This window comes from Alligator sinensis, unplaced genomic scaffold (assembly GCF_000455745.1).
Source record: "Alligator sinensis unplaced genomic scaffold, ASM45574v1 scaffold766_1, whole genome shotgun sequence".
Taxonomy (NCBI): domain Eukaryota; kingdom Metazoa; phylum Chordata; order Crocodylia; family Alligatoridae; genus Alligator; species Alligator sinensis.
The window spans coordinates 301,050-321,315 of NW_005842390.1; the positions used below are offsets into that span (position 1 = coordinate 301,050).

Sequence of the window (20,266 nt, forward strand, 5' to 3'; positions counted from 1 at the left end):
CGCCCTGCCCGAGCCGCTGCGCGCCGGCGAGCGCCTGGCGCTGGAGGTGTCCTACTGCACGGGCGACGGGCCGGGGGTGAGCGCCCTTGGCCCTCCCCTCCCCTCCCCTTCCCTTCCTCCCTCCGCCGCCTCTGGCCTGGCAAGTGCTGGCCTTCAGGCAGGAGGTTTGGTAACCCACAGGGCTGCCAAGTCCTGCATCCTCAGAGCAGGGAGAAGCAGGAGAGCGGGGTCCTGTCCTGTCCTGTCCTGTCCTGTCCTGTGCTGTGCCCCCTCCTTCTCCCTGCCTCGCCTCTCCCATCTGGACTCAGTTTCCGGCGCTTCAGCAAAACCCGGGGCATCCGAACCCTGCGCCTCCGGGCTTGGGCCTGCACGGAGGATGCTTGCCAAAGGATTTGGGAACATCTCAAGCCCTAGGTGTGGGCGGAGGATGTTTGCCGGTAATAGGGCCACTTATTCATAGATTCCATAGACCAGGGGTGGGCAAGATGCCAGTCTATCCGGCCCGCGGGGCCCCTAAAAAATGTAGAAAATTAATATTGATCTGCCCCTAGCTGCCTGTCATGCGGGCTTTGATGGCTTGGCAAAACTCAGTAAGTGGCCCTTCACCCGGAATAATTGCCCGCCCCTGTCATAGATGTAGAGCTGGAAGGGACCTCGACGATCATCAAGTCTAGCCCCCTGCCCCCGGGGCAGGAAGTCAGCTAGGGTCAAAGGATCTCAGGGGATCCTTATGGTGCTGGACTTGGGTTTGGAATTAGTTTGGGCTGATTGAGCCTTGGATACAAATTATATTAAAAAAAAAAAATCTCCCTATCTTACCCCAGAGCCTTCCTGTCAGATGAGGCAGCCTCAGCGTGGAGTGTGGGTAGGACTTGGCCGACTGCCTTTCCTGCCCCGTGGAGAAGTCCTAGTTTGTAGCAAAAGGCAGGGATCGGGGACAGGCCCAATCGGCCTGGAACCGAATGGCGCAAGCATCATGTTGCACCAAGCGGAGCCTGTTGCCTTCTTGGTTGGGATCATTGGAAAGCTTTCTGCTTCCAGCCTTTTTCTGGGGAATTGAGTCTCTGGATATTTCATAAGGACGTTCGAGTCACCATCTTTGCCGTGGGCAGAGAAGCGGGTCACTGTTATTATCTGCTTCCAGAAAGCGAGGCCTGCTCGTTGATAATTGCTCTGTTCCTTGCTGTGTTAAGTAATGCAAATCGGTGCTAGACTCCAATCTGTCAAGAGTCAAAATGTAAGCATCTCCTTTGCTTTGCAGAACAAGGCTACTTTGTCAGATCTCTTAGCCCGGCCCCTCCCTGCCCAACACACTCCTGTTTCAGTAGTTAAAGGAAGGTCTTCAAAGTTTTCATGAAAGAAGAGCTAATAATAATTAAGCTGTAGAGCCACCGTAACAGACTAAAGAGGTGGACTATAAAAGCATAGCAGCTGGGCATGGTGATCTAGCTGGAATCAGTCCAACCTGTGCTTCTTTGTGGAGGTTCAGTGGTCACTGCTAAACTTGGTTGCTTTTTTGGCGTATGATGTTTTTATCCCATCAGACCCTAGGTATTGATGTTCTGAGGCAGTCGTCCTGCAAAGTTAGTCCTTTGTGTCCAACCTGGACAAAACCTGAAGGGGTTGCACAGCCCTGAGCCACTGAGCAGTTGGTCTCTGAAGAAACTTAGGCAAGCTTTTGAGATTAGTTCCTGCTCTCACCTCACTTGTGCCAGCCTCTTAGATTCAGGCCAAGATTGCAAGCTTGTCTGGGCCAGACTCTGATCTCTGTTCCACAGTCCCATATTGGCACTGTTATTCTAGCTGTATGCTGGAAAACATGGAATCAAAGCCCAGCCCAAAATAACTTCCCTTGCTAGAAGTTGTGTTTGTTTGGTTTGCTGAAGTGTTTGGTGCACCTGCTTTCCCACTCTGGAAATGGTTTGCCAGAATAGATATATAGTCACACCAACCAACCTGTCCCTTGGCAGACATTTCTAGTGGAGGCATCCCATTCCCCCCGGACAGAATCAGTTGTACCTTGCTGGAATAAGCACATTTAAGCTGGGGTGCTTACCCGCATCAGTCAGTGGTATGGATTTCCTGTCTCTCTTCCCCCATACTCCTGTTATTGCCCTGCTGGGCCAGGGTTGCACTAGGAAAAAGTTTTTTCTGATGAAGTTGTTAGTTACTAGCTGTAAGTGGCACATCCATTAAGGAGTGACCTGTATATAGAGGTAGCTGTACTGGAAAGCACTCCTTTGTAGATAAGATACACCCAGGGGAAAGCTTGATCAGATTGGAGTTTATCACCACAGGGAAAATGATATCTGGAAACATAGCAGTAGAGAAATACCAGGGCAGTTGTGCTGCTATAAGTCTCCATGTGCACATTTATTCTAGAATAAAATGGCTTTAAGCTGGTATAATTACTCCTTTTTGTTAATCGTATCATTTGCTTTGAAGACAACTCCCTGAGTAGGCCAAGAGCTGAACATAACTGGATGTTCTGTGGCTGGCCACAAGCATGTTTCTTTTTTTGAAGAGGATGTGCTGCATTTTTGTTCACCATGCTAGTACAATTTGAGAGGATGCCCCATTTGTTTCATAGTGAGGCCTACCTTGTGGTTTTGGTCAATGATTCTGACTTTTAACCCTGCTGTCCCGTTTGATTTCACTGACCCTCCTTCTCCTTATGCCTGCTGCTGCAGATATCCTGGCTGGATTCTTTCCAAACAACTCAGAAGGAGAAGCCTTTCCTTTATACTTCTGGCTTTCCTGTGCTCAACAGGTCCTTTTTCCCTGACTTTCACACTCCAGCCACAAAGAGCAGCTATTCTGCAAGGATCCAGGTAAAGTTTCCCATCCCTCACATAAAGCTGTCTCTTGTTTCTCATCAGGTTTGTTGGCTCACTCCCGAGCAGACAGCAGGGAAGCAGAAGCCCTATATGTACACTCAAGGCCAGGCCGTCCTGAATAGATCCTTTTTCCCTGGCTTTGACACCCCTGCAGTTAAAAGTACATATTCAGCCACAATAAAGGTAAGCAACGCCCTTAGAAAGATATAAGGGCACAAATGAGATCATCTGTATAAACCTCATATAGGGCTGAACATTCACTACAGGTGCGTCAGTCCATAAATGTTCAAGGGAGAGTTGTTCGCAAGCTGTTTGAAGATAACTAACTTTATTGAAATAAATTCTGGGAAGCACTGAAACGTTCGTCTGTCACATCCAGTACCAAGGGCGTTGCAAAAGTTCGGTTCTTGCAGAGTTTCCAGAAGGATTGGGGCCAATATTTCTCAATGTGGGTTTTTCACTGTCATGCTGTTCCCACTCTTTCTGTGACGAATAATCCCACTTTTAACTTTGCATTATTCTTGAAGGATGCTCTGCCAAAAATTCTCTTCAGTACCACCACCACCAAGACAGGTCATGGACAGTATTTTTGTTTATCTTTTAATGAGAACTAAAGAGAACCTGGGAAGTTTTTATTTTGAAAGGAAAAAAGCATTTTTCTCTTTGATATTTTTTTTAACCTTTTAGAAACCCAAATGTCAAATCTGATGACTTTTGCTTTTGCTGCGTGACCTGTGGGTTGGAATGGATTTGGAGTGTGTAGAGCTGAATTTTGAACAATAATCCAAATTATTGATTGGTAACTGGAACTAAGTTAGCATTAACATACCTCTGTCTTTTTTCCCCTCATGATAATATGAGTGCCCCTCAGATCCTATAAAATGCAGTGAACTCTTATTAATTTGCATTCCAAGGGGAATGCAAATAATGCCAAGTTATCCTGTAGTGGCAGATTATCAGGAATTGAAAACTGGGGGGAGCTGTTAGGGAACAGGAAAAACAGTGAGTTAAATTATAGTGCAAATTATCCCATAGGCAAATTAACTTGAGTTGACTGTAGAGGCATCTTGCTTTCTCCAGGCAAATTGTTTTAGAGAAATAGTTTTGTTGGCTTATAGGGGGTTTTGTGTTTGCATGTGAAGAATTATGAAGTGCCTAGTGCAATCTCTGGACAACTGTGGACTGCTGAACATGGCCTCACAGACTACTGCAGCTTGGGATCTGCTGCTATAAGGTCTTGCAGTACTCAAGACCTGACTTTTTAGTGGAAAGAACATCCCAAAAAATGGCCTTTCTGACTCTTGATTGCAACGTAAGAAATTAAATGGCATAAATTGTGTATTTTTTTTCAGGCTACATACAAAAGTTGGCTTCATGACAGCAGGCTTGTTGCAGACTCTGCTACCTGTGCTGTTGTCCTGCATTGCTTTTTCTGTGTCCCATCATGAGCCCCTTCAAGCAGAGACTCTCTTGCTTTGTTTCATGAATTTTCAATTATTTGGATGCCCCAGGGCAGCAATTATACAAGTACAAGCCAGTATGGTACATGGCTTGAGTGTACAATTAATGTTCTTTACCATCCCCAGTGAGTAAATGTTGCATCCATATCGGGCAACCTGAATGGCCAAAAGTGAAGTTGGCATGGTGGGCCTAGCAGCATGCAGTGGTTCGGTACAAAACCTTGATAGATGAACAGTGCCAGTTGAGGCACCAGTTGGAAGCCATTGGTTTCAATTTCCAGATTGTTAACAAAGTAAAAAACTCAACAGACTCATGAAACCTAAGTGATCACTACCAATAGCAGGGACTTTTGCATTTAATGAGAGATCTTGCTTATAAAGAGAGGTGAGAAAAGGAAGGGTGGGTTTGCAATGTAACTATACTACGCACCTTTCCCACTTCTGCCCTAGACTTCTTTTGTAATCTTGGGCACGTCACTTCTGTTACATGAGGATAGGGTTTCTTTCTCTCATGCTTTGTGTTGTCTTTATACTGAGGCCTCTGGGGCAGGAGTCCCTCTGTGCACATACAGCACCTGGCACGTTGTGCCCATTCTGAGTTGGGATCCTTAAGTACTACTCTTTTATATAGATAGGAACAAATATTCACAGGACGGTGATGCAGACAGTGATGTGAGCACACCACTGTACTTCCAAACAACTCTCTTTATATGCTCCTGAGAATATGAGATTATGATTGAAAAGCTCAGCTTTGTCAAAGCTGTGGTTTCTGCAGTGTTTTTGCAGGAGAAAGAGGCCCTGCAGGGTTCTTTTGGCTTTTTTTTAAATAAACGGAAAAATATTGCCTATATTTTCCTGCTTGGATAACTCCAAATCAGCCACCTGGAGCTGTTGTAAACTTGCTGGCGCTGACCAGGAAGGAGAGCTTTCTGCAGCTCTTGTCCTCCTGGCAGGATCTGTTGGTGCAGCTGGCTTAGGCCTAGTCTGTACCAAACTGTTTGGCTGGTAGAAGTCCAGTGCTGCTGGCAAAACACTGAATGCATCCACACCCAGAGCTCCTCTGTGGTGGCAGATATGCCCTTCTCTGGGCAGTTATAGCACTTCTGTGGGGTAGGGTAAGTTTGCTGCTGTCAAAGACACGTGTAGGCACTCCTGTGCCTTTGGCTGTCACGGTCTCTTCAGCAGCTGGTGCCTCCCCAGGGTGCGTTTCACACTTGGGCAGCTTCACTGCTGAGTGGAGCCACACAGTGCCACCGATGCACATAGATGTGTACGTGCTCTGGATGCTTGGCAGGGGTGGCTGCCGGCTGCTAACAAAACTTCTGTCGTACTGTGATACTGGCCTCTTCCAGAGGAGAGTGGGAGTTAGCTCAGAGCCAAGAAGTGTGAGCTTTTCTTCTTGACGGACTGTTGTTCTGAGTTTTATGGTGGAAGAACCCTGCACAGCATACTTGCTATTCAGGAGGGAGTGTTACTTTGCTCAGTCATAAGGTGAAGCAGTCAGAGCAAGAGAGATGCTAGGAACATCTCTAAGAACCTGCTGTGTAGTGTTCGTGTCTTAGCTCCCTTCTTGTTACAATGTCTTGTGACCCTGGCTCTGCAGTGGCCAGGGTTAAATTGCATTAAAGCACCAACCTGAGTTTCTGAGGCACAGAACAGCTGCAAGCCCAGTTGCAGCTATTGGGAGCCATGTGTCCTCAGCCCCTCCAGAAGATCAGGATGCTGGTTCTTAGAGCTGTAGTGTGTCCCTGCAGCAGGCTATGATCCAAGTTTCAGGCCTGCATGTTCAGTGAACAGCCAGGCTACAAAGGGTTATCTCCATGTTAGGTTATTTCCATATTATAATATAGTGGCCTACCAAGGTAAGGCTTGTGACCTGGATAGAACTGAGCACTCTCTAGTTCCTTGCCTTTTTCAGTCTTCTTTGAAATGCTTCACTTTTGACTTTAGTTTGCAGGCAGCTGCTGCTTTTGCCTCTGCCGGTCTGTCAGGAGAAATCTGTGTGCTTTTCGTACGTTGTCAGGCTGTGATGCCTGAGAAACCTCTAGAACAGCAGGGTTGAGTATGGCTCAGAAATACTTATTGCAGTAAACCATAAATTAATTGAAATCCAGCTATTAACCTAATCTGTCCCCCAATCCACTGGAGCCTGTTTATGGGTGTCTCTTTTGCCAGGTCCCTGAGGGCTTCACAGCTATGATGAGCGCTACGACCTGGGAGAAGCAGGAGAAAGACAACACATTCATCTTCAAGATGTCCCAGCCAATTCCCTCCTACTTGATTGCTTTGGTTATTGGTGACATTGTTTCTGCTGAAGTTGGTCCAAGGTAAGAGGCTGTCTTCTTTAGTCGGGGATTTAGGCTTCCAGCTGTGCAGCAAGGGCTATTGTCTTGGTTGTAGTTTATGAGAGAAGGGCTTGCCTGCTCAGAGTATATCACTAGAAACAGAGAAACCTCCCTTAGGCTCTCAGGCTGCATCCAGACATGCAGGGGCATGCACTTGCAGTGGGACAAATTGCCGCAGTGCACCCCCCTGCATGTGCACTTCATTTCAGGACAAACTGTCCTGCAATGGTCAGCTCCTTCCAGCTCTTGGCCAGCTCTTGAGCCAGGGAGAGCTGCAGGCTGGGGCCTGCACCTTTGCTGGCTCCAGCAGTCTTACCTGGTGGCCTGGAGCAGCAGGGGCACAGGTCGGGTGGCACAGAGGTCTGGCTGGCAGCTGGAGAATTGCTCTGGATGGCCTGGCCTGTGTATATTAGTGTAATGCAGGCGCAACAAGCCTTTTTTTTGGCGGGGTGGGGATTGCTAGCAGGAAATCCAGCAAAAGTTCGGTGGGAGATGTCACAATGCCAGAAACAAAGGACAGTAGTACGTATTTTTACACTTCCTTATGTGTGTATACATGGCTTTCAGAATGGAGCTTATTGCATGGTTACAGTGACATTATGGTCTTTCTCCCATTCAAAGGGGCTCTTTGTTGTGAGGTAGAAAGTATTCAAAGTCACATAAAGGCATTGCACCCCTGAGTATTATTGTCTAATTCCCTGTGTTACTTTGAATACATCCCCCAAACTAATCTACCCAGAGGGCTCTTCAAACTGTTACTGTTGAATCCTTGACAGGTCACAAGATAGTGCTTACCTGCTTCAGATAAATACACTGCTATTTTTTTTCTTCCCCCAAGTTGTCTTAGTTTGTTCATAGATTTATCTCAGTGCCCAGCAGCCATTATAAAGGCAACAAAATGTTAGGGTTTTTTAAGAAGTGAAGTGTAAAAGAAGGGAAGTGTAAACAAAATGGGAAGTATCGTGATGCCCCTTTATAAATTTATGATGCGTCTACACGTTGAATATTGTCCCCAATTCTGGTCTGCACACCTCAAAAAGGATATAAAAGAACTAGAGAAGGGCCAGAGAAGGACAACAGGGATGATTAGTGGTATGGAGGGGCTTCCATATGAGGAGAGACTAAAGAGATTAGGCCTGTTCAGTTTGGAAAAGTGATGCTTGAGGGGGGACATGATAAGGGTTTACAAAATACTAAATGGGGATTTATTTACTATCTCAAACAATAGCTGGGGTCATTACATGAAATGAGTAGACAGCAAGTTGAATAAAAAGTCTTTTTTTTATGCAGCCTATCATTAAAATGTGCAATTCATTGCCACAAGATGGGGTTTAAGCACAAATAGACAGTTTAACCGGCTTCAAAAAGTGATTGGACACATTCTTGGAGGAAGGGTGCATTAGAAGGTTTTGAACACAGGAATTAAGGGTACAGTCTCTGAATCAGAACTTCCTAGACCTTAAGTGTGCAAGTGGGAGAGGAGCAGGGGAAAACCCTGGTCATACCCTGTTCACTCTCCCTTTCAGCATCCACTCTCTGCCACTGTATGAGACTGGAGACTGGGCAAGATGGACCACGGGCCTGGCCTAGTAAATGCCAGTTCTTATGTTCTTATTCATGGATCTTAAGGCCAGAAAGGACAATGAGATCATTTGATCTGACTTCAGACCTTGTTTGCTTGTTACTAAAGATCGAGAGTGCCCACGGGTGATAAATATCACATTAGCTTCATTGATTGCCTGACTTTTGTTTTTCTTTGGAACGGTGCTGTTATCAACCGGCAGAGGGCTAAGGTAAAAGTCCATTAACAGTTTAAACACTCCAATTCTACATGCTCAGCAAAATGCATTCCCTCCTATAGTAGCAAACTGCTGAGTTGTAATATCTATGGGACTGTGTAGGTGTGCAGCGGAAAGGGGCACTGAGGCCAGCACTCTGGAGAAGATGAATGTTCTCCATGGGTCAGTAGCCTAGCGAGTGATGGGGCAAGGCCTCTTCAGAGGTATGTTTCATTTGGAATTGGAAGCTGTCCTTAATGCACCAGAAGGTGATAGAGGAACCCCCTGTGCATCACCAGGGTTGGAAGGCACGATGCCAGAGTGCCGATTGGACTGCAGAGCATAGCTACACTGAAGCTTGTATGCATATACCTTCATTAGCTTTTAACAAGCTAATTTGGTTACTGCTAATAGTGTAGCTGCAGTGACACAGAGCTCAACATGAGCTTCAAAATCCGCAAGCAGTTAACTCTCCCTGAATTCCATGTACCGCGACTGCACTGCTAACAGGGCCCAACTGGGTAGTTTGAAGCTGGCTTAGATCAGTCTACACAGCCTGCGGTCACTGCATACTCAAGGTCCCAAGCTGCTTAGCACTGATGAAGTTTGCTGTAGGTCTCTAAACAGTGACTGTCACAGAGAGTAGAAAGGTGCTAGCAAGGAATCTCCTCTTTTTCAAAGTGTGTTTATGGGGGGGAGGAGGACTGGACTCAATGCTCTAGAAGCCCCTTTCTTACACACCTTTTCCAAAGGGTTTTTGGAGACCTTGACATCACATGAAAGGTTTTAAAGGGTCCTTTTGCATTTTTGGAAACTCCCTACCGTGGATCACATGCATTTGGTATGGCTAAAATGTGGAGGATACAATTTGCACAGAGAATTCTAATAGCTGTGTGCCGCGGCAACATGAATCCCATTAAAGGGCCAGAGTCAACTTAGAATCATAGAAAATTAGGATTGAAAAGGACCTCAGGAAGTCATCTAGTCCAACCCCCTGCTCAAAGCAGGACCATCCCCAACTAGATCATCCCAGCCAGGGCTTTGTTGAGCTGGACCTTAAAAACCTCCAAGGATGGAGCTTCCACCACCTCTCTGGGTAACCTGTTCCAGTGATTCACCACCCTCCTAGTGAGAGAGTTTTTCCTAATATCTAACTTAAACCTCCCTTGCTGTAACTTGAGACCATTGCTCCTTGTCATGTGTCACCACTGAGAACAATCTAGATGCAAGGAACTTGACCCATCCCTTTTCATGTAAAAGTCATGTGTATAGAACTGGTAACAGGATCTCAGTAGCTGGCACCTTATAAGCATCCCATTTCCTCTTGGTGTTTTGTTACTTCACCTTGTATATCTAGCACCACTTCCTATAGAGTGAGGATCACTGTTTCATTGATCTCTCTGGAAAAGAAGGTGTTTACTAACATGCAAGGGACTGAGCAGAAGGAAGTTTGCACAGTTAAAGGGTATGAAGTGAGGAAGAGGGTGGGCCAGAGCCAGTGCTGGTTTTTAGGTGCCTCTTGACTGGCACTGGCTGTCCTAATGAGTGCACCATGCAGCAGTTCATGACATAGGCAGTGCCTGTCTGTGCTCCAGAGCCCCTGTCACTACAACTCTGCCAGCAGAGCTGTCCACTGGAGACACGGTGATTGCAAAAAAAAATTCTGCCAGTTATCATTTCACCCCCTGTTCCCTGAATGGCATCATCTGCACTGAGGGAAGCCCTCTTCTGTCAGCCTAGCTGTGTCTATACCTTGTTCAGCCAAAACAGCTACCTTACATAAGGTGTTGACAATGCTGTGCTAGCAGAATGATGTAGCATGTGCCTGGTCATCACCTTGGCCTTTCAGTCTGAACTGAGCCTCTCCTCATATCTGTTGTGTTCAGGGCTCTTTCTTTGCTCTCCGTAGGAGCCATGTCTGGGCTGAGCCATGTCTGATTGAGGCAGCTAAGAAGGAGTATGATGGCGTGATTGAAGAGTTCCTGGTGGTTGGGGAGAAGCTATTTGGACCATATGTTTGGGGCAGGTAGGCTCACCTGGCCAGAAGTCACCAGGATGCCTTGATATATCTGGGGCTGTTTCCAGTGTCATGTTTGGCCAGCATGCATCAGGGCTGGGGAGGGAGAGTTGTTCAGGGTCTCCCAACAGGAAGGAGATGGCTCCTTACTGACCTCTTAGCATTTCTTTGATAGGTACGACGTTCTGTTCATGCCACCGTCGTTCCCCTTTGGTGGGATGGAGAACCCCTGCATCACCTTCGTGACCCCCTGCCTGTTGGCTGGAGACCGCTCCCTGGTGGATGTCATCATCCACGAAATCTCCCACAGCTGGTTTGGCAACTTGGTCACCAATGCCAACTGGGGGGAGTTCTGGCTGAATGAGGGCTTCACCATGTACGCGCAGAGAAGGATCTCCACCGTGGTGTTTGGTGAGCACCCTGCCCCGACCAAAGGCAGCAATGCTCTGGGCTGCCACTTGATTTTTGTAGGAAGAACTCTGCCCCACAGGGGCCCACTGACTTCACTACTTCTCAGTGCAGATAGCGGGGTGACTGCATATGTGACTGCGGAGTTGCATCTGAATTTGCCAGCTCAGTGCTATTCTAGCTCCTACACCCTCTAAAAAGCAATAGAATTATTTAAGTGCCTTCTTAATGGAGACACGCTAAGAGAAAGGGTGGGTGGAGTGTTAACCTTCTTGTTTTCAGAGACTTTTTCCCCTTTTATTCTGTATACTTCTGTATACTTAAAAGCTTCAGTCTCATCTGCCTTTAGGCACCAGAGAATGGACAGTGTGACAAAACCCAGACAACCAGGAAGTGAAACCCACTGAGATGGGAACCAACATATTTTTAATTCAGACAGTTTAAAACTGTTGGATTAACGTCACTCAAATGCCATGTGAGCCCCTGGAAGAAAAATTCTCTATAATGAAGCTTCATCTGCTTTTAATCAGGGGCCAGGCATTTGCTGAGTGCATATCTGGAGACCTGCTGCAAGCCAGCTGCCAAAGCCAGGGCAGAGCAGGCTTCACATTCACTTTTACAGTGTGAACCCTGCCTTATGAATCTGAAATAATTAAGAGTAGCTCTGCACAGACACCCTTGCTCCTACCTTTACAGTCTTCTTTGAAGAAAAGCAGCCATGCTACCCGAGGACAAGGCCATAGCCCTGTCAGCTGTGGCTGCATGTGCGGATGGAGCACATGACTTGTAAGCACTTCCCCAAATGCTGGTTTCAGAGCATGCTGCAGCCTTAGTGGGGGAGTTCACCCTATTTGCTGTGTTCTCAGTGTAATGCAGTAGGCAGGGTCTGTAGGTCAGCATTTGGGGTTATTTGTTTAGAGATTTTAAATGTTGTTGCAGCCAGGCTGGTCCATGGAATATGCAAGTAGAGTTTGTTTAGTAATGTCTTTTATTGGCCCAGTAGTCTAGTTGGGAGAGATGTCAGACAGCTGTCGGGTACAAAATCCAGACCTGAGGAATGGCTTTTTTGTGCCTGGAAGCTTATCTAGCATCTCTCCCAGCTATAGAATTGATCCAATAAAAGATATTCCCAAATAGTTCTTGCTGCTGGTTCAAGGCTACTAAAGGCAGCCTTGAAGAGGTGAGGAGAGCTGCATTCCCAAGAGAGAGGCTGTGCAGAGCTCACTTTTGAGTTTTAGCCTCTGAGCCTGAAACAGCAGGGTAGAACTCCCCAAGGGACCAGATTCTGTTCTAGCTACTGGATATTTAAGCGGATTCAGACACTTAAGTGCGATTTTTGTCCCACCCTGCTCAAGTTCTGTAAATTCATGAATGCTTCTCCTTTTTGTGGGTGTAGGTTGTAACTGCTGGTCTTAGGATGTAACACACCATCATCATACATTTAAAATTGAGGCATGTAAAGCAGCGAAGAGGAGGACCCACCACTGTTTGCATTAACAGTTTTCAGGGACTCAGGCAGTGCTGAATAGAACAACACTTAGGTGCCTGTATCCACTTACATGCCTAATAGATGAAGTAGACTCTGGCTCTTGCTTTACAGCTTCTCTACCTCTTGTGAGTAAGCAAGAGCCATGCCCCTACCATGCTTCATCTCCCTGCATTATTTTTCCTTCCTCTTGCCTCAGAGGTAGCATCATGTCTGCTCTGATATCAGTGATCCCCTTACTTTCCTTGTAGTCTGTGAAGCAGAGATAAGTGATCCCCTTACTTTCCTTGTAGTCTGTGAAGCAGAGATAACTGATAGAGAAAAGTAATAGGATGGTTTGGACTGGATGGCTGCACACTGCATTAGTACCAAGTGCTTGTCTGTTTGTCTTTGCATCAGGTGCTGCCTATACTTGCCTAGAAGCAGCAACGGGAAGGGCCTTGCTACGACAGCACATGGATAACACTGGAGAAGATCACCCATTAAACAAGCTTAGAGTGAAGATTGAACCAGGTGTGTGACAGCACTGGGTCTTCCAGTACCTTGACAGCACTGGAGAGGGTGGACATATGGGTGCTGTACTCATGGCTAGTATGTTTAACCCAGATAATAGCTTGGAATCCAATTTTGTCTCAATAGTAATGGTTGAGAACATAGTACATGAGTATGTGTTGGGACTATATTGCTGCCCTGTGAATTGGGTACTGTGTGGGGCTATTGTGCATCAGTATTTTCTAGTCCTCTTGCTGTTGTTTAGCCCAGGGATGCTCCACCCCCAGTTCAGGGAACAAGATCTGAACCGTGGAGCCATGTCATCCCTCTCACTTGGCTTCCCAAGGGTTCATAAATTGTCAGTGGGTGAGCAGTGACAGTGTTAATTCCTGCTCCATGCTGCCAAATTTCCAGACCCATAAGGACCCTGGCAGGCTGGATAGCATGGTGGCATGTGGTAGACTGGGGGAGAGCCTGATTGGTAGAGGGACATGGGGCCAACACCATGAGGGATCCAGCCTATAGACTGGCCCCACAGCCCTCATCTAGGTCAGATGGCTGAAAGGTTGAGCATCACTGGTTTAGCATGAAAGCCCTAATTAGCGATAATAGTATTTATAGAGAGCTACAGGTGGCATCAAACACTCAGTATCTTTGCCAGCAATTTCAGAGGAACAGGCTGGGCATCGAAGGGTCAGCATTTCAAGTCAGGCAGTTAAATGCAGGTCTGGAGGGCTTTAAAAGTGAGCAGTAATGTTTGGGCGCTGGCACTGCCCTTAGAGATGCCTGAATTTTTGGAGGCATGCGAGCAGAAACCCTCTCTCCAAATGCCCACCTCTGTGTATTTGACTTTGTTAGAATGAAGCCTTCTGTAGCCACGAGGACCTTTGTGCTAACTGCCTTGCGGCTGCCAAGTGCTTCATCACGGGCAGCTGCCGACTGTGTCATTAGCAAGCTGAGCTTTAATAACTCCAAGATCAATATTTCATGCACCTGCAAAAGAGCATGCCAGCTTTCACAAAGCAATGAAGTGTCTGCAGGGTCTGAGGTTAGGAAGCTTTGCCATCTTGGAGCTCCAAGTAAAGCAGCAGCGCTTCTTAATGTTTGGAACCAAGATGCCTTTTGTATTTCACTCTGATCATGTGGGTTTAATCTCCTTCTGATTTCTGCTTCCTGTTCTCTTCCCCATGCCCCCTCCATGTTTTTTTAATATAACTATGAGATGCTAAGCCTTATTGTGCACCATGTCAGAGTTCAGTCAGGTTGTACCTCCCGAACAAAGAAATCAGATCTCATAGTTTCATAGATGTTAGGGTCAGAAGGGGCCTATTAGATCATCGTGTCTGACTTCTGCAGATTGTAGTTGGATGAAAGACAGTGAATGAGCAGGGGGAAAACCACAGTTCACAGCACTGTCTATATGTCTTCATGTGTCTAACAAAATGATCAGGATTGGAAATAGGGTAGATCAGAATGGTCATTGACCACTGCTGCCTGCTCCTCACTTCTGGCTTTTGGTGTCAAAGGCTGGAAGTCACAAAGCAGCTGGGGTCATCAGTTCTTTTGAGCAGTGCTCTGTGTGTTAAAGCTTGCACCTCTGTTGTGTTCTTGAATGCCAGGCGTCGACCCTGATGACACCTACAATGAAACCCCCTATGAGAAGGGATACTGTTTCGTGTCCTACCTGGCGCACCTCGTGGGAGATCAGAGCAAATTCGATACCTTCTTGCAGGTACCACATGCTGGCTGAGTTCCTGTCAGTGGCAGCGCTGCGCAGGCTTGTAGAGCGCCTGGGAGCAGGCCAGCACACTTCCAACATGCTGTTAGCAAGGTTCCCTCTATTGTTGCTGGTGCATGGTGGACAGCATCACAGGCTCTTGGTACTTACAAAGTCTAGAAATGGCACTACACTCCCCCAGACAAAACCTGTTCCTTCTGCCTTGGAGAAGGACCCTCCTCTTACATGGGGATCCCCAAATAGATCATAATTCCTGGCAGTGGACCGCTATTAACATTCAGGTTACTCCAGCACTCCAAGCAAGCTGGGGGTGACATCTCAATGAGTTGTGCAAGCCATGTTTGAAAAAAGCTACAGTGTGAAGTTGCAGGTGCGCAGAGCTAATAGGAGGTGGATCCCGTGGCTAGGAGTGTTCCAGCATTGGTGCGCCATCCCTCTGGGCACACTCTGTATGTGGTGTTGCCCGTGAGCTTCAGCTGGCTGGCTCTGAACATCCAGTGAACACAGGGCCAGGTCAGCAGGCAATGGGGAATTACTGCTAAAGGCACCAGGGCCCAGGCTGTGTGAGTTTGCTTTTCTGCCAAGCATCCTCACAACTTACAGACTGCCTTACGGTCCAGGCTTACAGGTTAGTGATTAAGGTGAGGGGAACTTGTTATTATAATCTTAACTTGGGTCTGGGAGCAGGGGATGAGTCTGCTAGGATTCCAGCTCTGACAGTGACTGCTGTAGGACACATGGCAAGGCCTTTTGGGCTGATTTATTTGTGTCTGTGGAAGTGGGAGAAGAGCCTAGCCCCACCTGGGGATGTAGTGCCCAGGTAGCTAATGCCTGTGCAATGCTCAAGCATTGGTCATGAGGATATAGAGCCAAGGGAAAGATTTTGGAGGCAGAATGGGGTACAGGCAGGAGCCAGTGGCAAAGCATAAAGGGCCAAGGGTAGAGAAGAGCCTGCATATGAAGAAACAGAAGAAGGAGAAACCAAAGATGCTGGTTATCAAGCAGGCTATATTGCACTGGTCTAGGCGCAGCTCCCTGGCAGAGAACTGTGGGGGTGGACATGACAGCTGACTAGGCCACACTGAGCCTCATATGGGTGCTGCTGCCTGCCCTGGGTCCTCTTGCAGGGCCCCTGGAGCCAAAGAAGCTGCAGAGCACACGCACTGCCTGCAGTGGTTGAACACCCTTATCCCCAGCCAAGTGCCGTGCAGTCACAGCTGCCAGCACATGGGGTGGGGGGTGGGGGAAATACCGGGTTTCCAAGCCAACCAGTTGCAGCAGGATGGGAAGCTGCTGGTGATCTTCACACCTTCCAACCCCACTGCTCCCACCTTGGGTCCAGGGCAAAGACTCCCCTTTCTGAGCATGCCCTGAAGCCCCAACCAAAAGCCGTGCAGTGCAAGCAGAGAGGAGCTGGAACTGACCACGCGCTGGGAACAGGGGGACACAGGCTTGGAGGTAAATCCTTGAGTCCCGTGGGCCAAGCCAGCCCTGTGCGTGTGAGTCTGCATGCAGTGTCGCTCTGACCACTCTTCCCCACAGGCCTACGTGAACCAGTTCAAGTTTCAGAGCATCATGGCTGATGATGCCCTAAACTTCTTCCTGGAGTACTTCCCAGACCTGAAGAAGAAAGGCGTGGACTCCATCCCAGGTCAGCACTGCCACCCCAGGCTGCAGGGCAGGGAGGGGCATCCTGGTTCATTGAGTTTGCTGATGGGCTCTGTCAAGTCTCGTGTCTCCTGCCCTGTGCAGGGGGGCACTTTTTGCTCCTAGTGCTTCTGGACAGGCAGACAGCAGCAAACCTCAGAATAGGGCTCACTTGCCGCAGCTTGTTCAGCTCTGCCCTGCTCCAGGGCTTGGCCTGGCCCAACCGGCACAGCAGCACTGGCTGAGCTGGCTGCCTCCTTCTCCCGGGATCGTTTTTATATAAAATAGTACATTCCTGGGCTCCAGATTACAAAGAAACCTTGGGACTGGGCACGGAGTGTCACTGAGGTGGAGCTGTCTGCCTGCTTTAGCAGAAGACCAAGTCCTGGGGGGGCAACAGACGTGCCACAAATTATGCCCTGTGCCCTCCCCGAGTACCAGTCTGATCTCCTTCCTTTGCTCCCTGCCCTGCCCTGCTGCTCTGCTTTCTGCTTCCTACCTTATTTTCCCTGGGTGGCCTGTGCCTTCCCTGATCTGCTGTGTACCACACACAGAGGCTATCCATGCTGCTTGTGGCACCTGTGCTGCAGGTTGGCCACCCCTTACTTACACATGTAGCCCTGAGAGGTCCTTGTCCCATTTGACTGCGACTGACTGAGCTTGACCGACTAAGCTTGGCTCCTAGGCATGTCTTCCTTTCCTCATCATTGATGACATCAAGTTCCTACTATTGGCCTGTTGGGCTGCCTGGTGCACACTAACTATTTGCTCTTGCGTCCAGTGCTGCTTGTTTACCTGCTGCCTCTTAGGCTTCCTCCACAGGTGGCTCAGCCCAGACTCAATCTGCACAGTTCCTCTTTCCTGAGTAGCTCTGGGGCAATTAAGGTGAGCAGCACCCAAGCTCTTAGCTGCCTGGTGCTCCATAGCGTGTGCAGAGCCCACCAAAGTCATCAGGGATGCATGTGCCTGAAGCCAGCATCCGGCTTGTGGGGTCTTTTGTTATGGGGAGGGGGTAGGGAGCTGAGCATGTTGGGCTCCATCGAAGCGTTGTTTGTAAGCTCAACACTGAGCCATCGTCGCCATGTGGCAAAATTGCACAGCCTTGTTGGTGCCAACCTATGGAGCAGACTTGTGCTCTAGGGCCAGAGCTTGGAATTAGATCTCTTGATTGCTGGTTCCTGCTGGCTTTGCTGCTCGGTGGTCCCTCAGGGTGCTGATGGAGGGCTGAGTCCTGCTCTGTTGGACTGGGTTGTTTATTCTGGAAGCTGGCATCCAGTCTGGAGTCCAAAACCTGACCCTGCTGTTTCTCTCCTTCCCTGCACAGGCTTTGAGTTTGATCGTTGGCTGAACACCCCCGGCTGGCCCCCACACCTTCCTGACCTCTCACCCGGAGATGTGCTGATGAAGCCAGCAGAGGACCTGGCAGAACTGTGGGCAGCCAGCAGTTTGGACATGGAGGCAGTTAAGGCTGTGGACATCTCTGCCTGGAAGACATATCAGCTGGTGCACTTCCTGGATAAAGTCTTGCAGAAATCGCCTTTGCCGGATGGTAAGACCATGTGACCTCTGAGCAGGGCATGTGTCAGGTCCAGCCAGGGGAAGTTGGGTGGAGGAAGGCAGGGACCTCAGTCCTCTGGTCTTATATTAAGCCCACTTGTTCTATGTACTAGCCCCAGCTGGATGCTTACCAGTGTTTCCCAGGCTAGCCATGGAGGTGGGATGTGTGCTCAGCACTGTGCTTCTGGTCTCCTTCTGCAGCAAGGATACATGAGGGGAGGGCGTGTGCTGCTGCAGTTCGGCTGATCTGTGCCACAGTGGAAATCTAGTGGCTGGTCTTTGCTTTTGGGAGGCCTCTGTCTGTACAGTAACCAAGTGGGGTGGGCTAAGGCCTCACTTCCTGGCCAGGATCCCTGAACACAAGTCTGCATGGGATGCTGTACCTGCCAGCACCACCCTTTCCTCACCACTGCCTGTAGGCCCCTTCCCATGATGTGAATGGGGAATGCCAGGTGTTGCCCAATTCTTCAACCCTGCTGATCTCAGCCCTGCATCGTGCATACATAGATGCCCTTTGGCTTGCCCTGTAGTAGCATTGTGCAGTTGACATGCTGCAGGTACCCCAATTGGCAGGGGGGTGAAATCACATGAAACCCCAAAATGCAACATAGAGCCCAAATCATTGTTGAAATCACATGACTCCCCAAAATGCAACATAGAGCCCAAATCATTGCTCAGAGCCCTGTTCAGGCTGCGGAACAGCCTCTGTGCCCCGTAACTCAGTTTTGCTCATCATTTAACTGAAGGTTTCTTGCCAGACTTGGACCATGACAGTCTGCCCTTTCAGGGTAGAGTCACTACAGCCTGCAGAATGTGTGTTGCTTTGGCACAGAGGGATTGTACTGGAACCACTGGCTGCCAGGAGCTGGAGAATGACCATTGCTGCTTTTTTGTCTCTGATCAGAGTCCTGGGCTGTTAATGGCAAAGAGTATGGAGGAAATGCTTCTTCTGTGTGTGTTGGGGCTGTGCTATATTAAATTGCCACCCAAAGCAAAGGGAGGGTGCACAGAATTGGGCTGTGTTGCCATAGCTTTGCTGAATATGTCTTGCACCCAAGCCACGTCAGGGCTTATGTGACAACTAGCAGTGCTTCCAGCTTGTTCTGGCTGCCACGTCCCCATGGCACCCCTGGGGACTTGGGCCCTTAGGTCCCATGCACCTGAGCTCTGCAGCACTGACGAACAACTCCTTCCCCAGGGAACGTGGACCAGCTGAGCGAGAAGTACCCAAAGATCTCCCAGGCGCAGAATGCTGAGCTGCGCCTCCGCTGGTGCCAGATCGTCCTCAAGAACAACCATGAGGCCGAGTATGGAAAAGTCAAGGACTTTCTGCACAGCCAGGTTTGTGATGCCATGTGGCTCACTCCATGGGACCAGGAGGCTCTGGTGAGGGGTGCAGCAGGTGGTGACAGCAGAACACTGCCCTTCGCCTGGGCTTGGCTGCCTGTGCCTTATGTTAGGCAGACACCAAAGTACTTCACTCAATCCAGTCCTGCCTGGGGGATGGAAAACGCTTAAAGTTTAAAGCAGGCACTGAAACATCCTGTTGAGTTAAGGCCAGAAAAGGAAACCGGTTGTGTGAGGGCCAGAGTAGCTGGCAGTTCAGCTGTGCAGTGTGGACGAGACCAGGGGGCAGCTGGAATCCAGCGCTGCACTTCCTCGCTCTGACCCTCCTGTGCAGCAGGGTGTTTGAACAATAATCCCCATGAGCAAGGGCTTCCACGGCCATGTGTGCTGTGCCCCCAAGTGCTGCCTGCTCCCCATTCCTCCAGGCCTGCACCACAGCTCTCATGATCAGGCTTAGCCAAGGGGCTCTGCCCCCATGTAGACGCTGTTCGTTCCTCTGCTCTCCCCGGCTGGCTGTTAGCGCTATCACCAGCTGTTGAGCTGGAAAAGTTGACTCAACTCGAGTGTGCATATGCACACATGCATGCACACACGCTCAGCCCGTGTAGCTAGTGTTGGTCATGTGTAGCCTGCATGGCCAAGGCCCAGCCCCAGGGATTTCAGTCAGAAGTGGGGCTAGTGGGAGGAGCTGGGGGTATGTTAAAGCACAGGAGATGGGGAACTGTTCTGGGGAGCGACTGCTCCTCTAAGGGTGTACCAGCACCCTGGGGGCTCTGCAGCAGAGTGGACTGGACTTTATTTGCCATTTGTGCCTTGCAGGGGAAGCAGAAGTACACCCTCCCCCTCTACCGGTCCATGTGGAGCGGCTCCGAGTCGGCCCGGGTGCTGGCCATGGAGACCTTCTCAGCCACGGCTCCGCAGCTTCATGTGAATGTCCAGAACTACATCAAGAAGATCCTGGGCCTGGAGCCTGCTGGCAGCTAGGGGCTCACTTCTGAGGGGCCTGGGCAGCGAGGCCTGTGGTCTCTGCATTGGCTCCGCTCCATTCACACTGAGGGTCCAGAGCCGCTGTGTTGCGAAGCCTGTTCCACAGCTGGTGCTGATTCTGCGGCTTGATGCGCAATCTTGGCTTATTAAATACTTTGTAATTTGAA

At 49.0% G+C, this 20,266-nt stretch overlaps 1 protein-coding gene across 1 annotated transcript in view; it reads left to right on the top strand.

Moving 5' to 3' along the window:
- Positions 1-20,266, top strand: part of RNPEP (arginyl aminopeptidase) — a 23,538-nt gene extending 3,272 nt beyond the window's left edge. The window contains exons 2-12 of the mRNA XM_006029649.1: positions 2-76; positions 2,880-3,020; positions 6,473-6,624; positions 10,330-10,446; positions 10,613-10,848; positions 12,731-12,844; positions 14,443-14,555; positions 16,104-16,212; positions 17,533-17,757; positions 18,964-19,106; positions 19,932-20,266. Of these exons, the coding sequence (XP_006029711.1) occupies positions 2-76; positions 2,880-3,020; positions 6,473-6,624; positions 10,330-10,446; positions 10,613-10,848; positions 12,731-12,844; positions 14,443-14,555; positions 16,104-16,212; positions 17,533-17,757; positions 18,964-19,106; positions 19,932-20,096 (1,590 nt within the window). The 3' untranslated portion in view covers positions 20,097-20,266. The remainder of the gene's footprint in view (position 1; positions 77-2,879; positions 3,021-6,472; positions 6,625-10,329; positions 10,447-10,612; positions 10,849-12,730; positions 12,845-14,442; positions 14,556-16,103; positions 16,213-17,532; positions 17,758-18,963; positions 19,107-19,931) is intronic.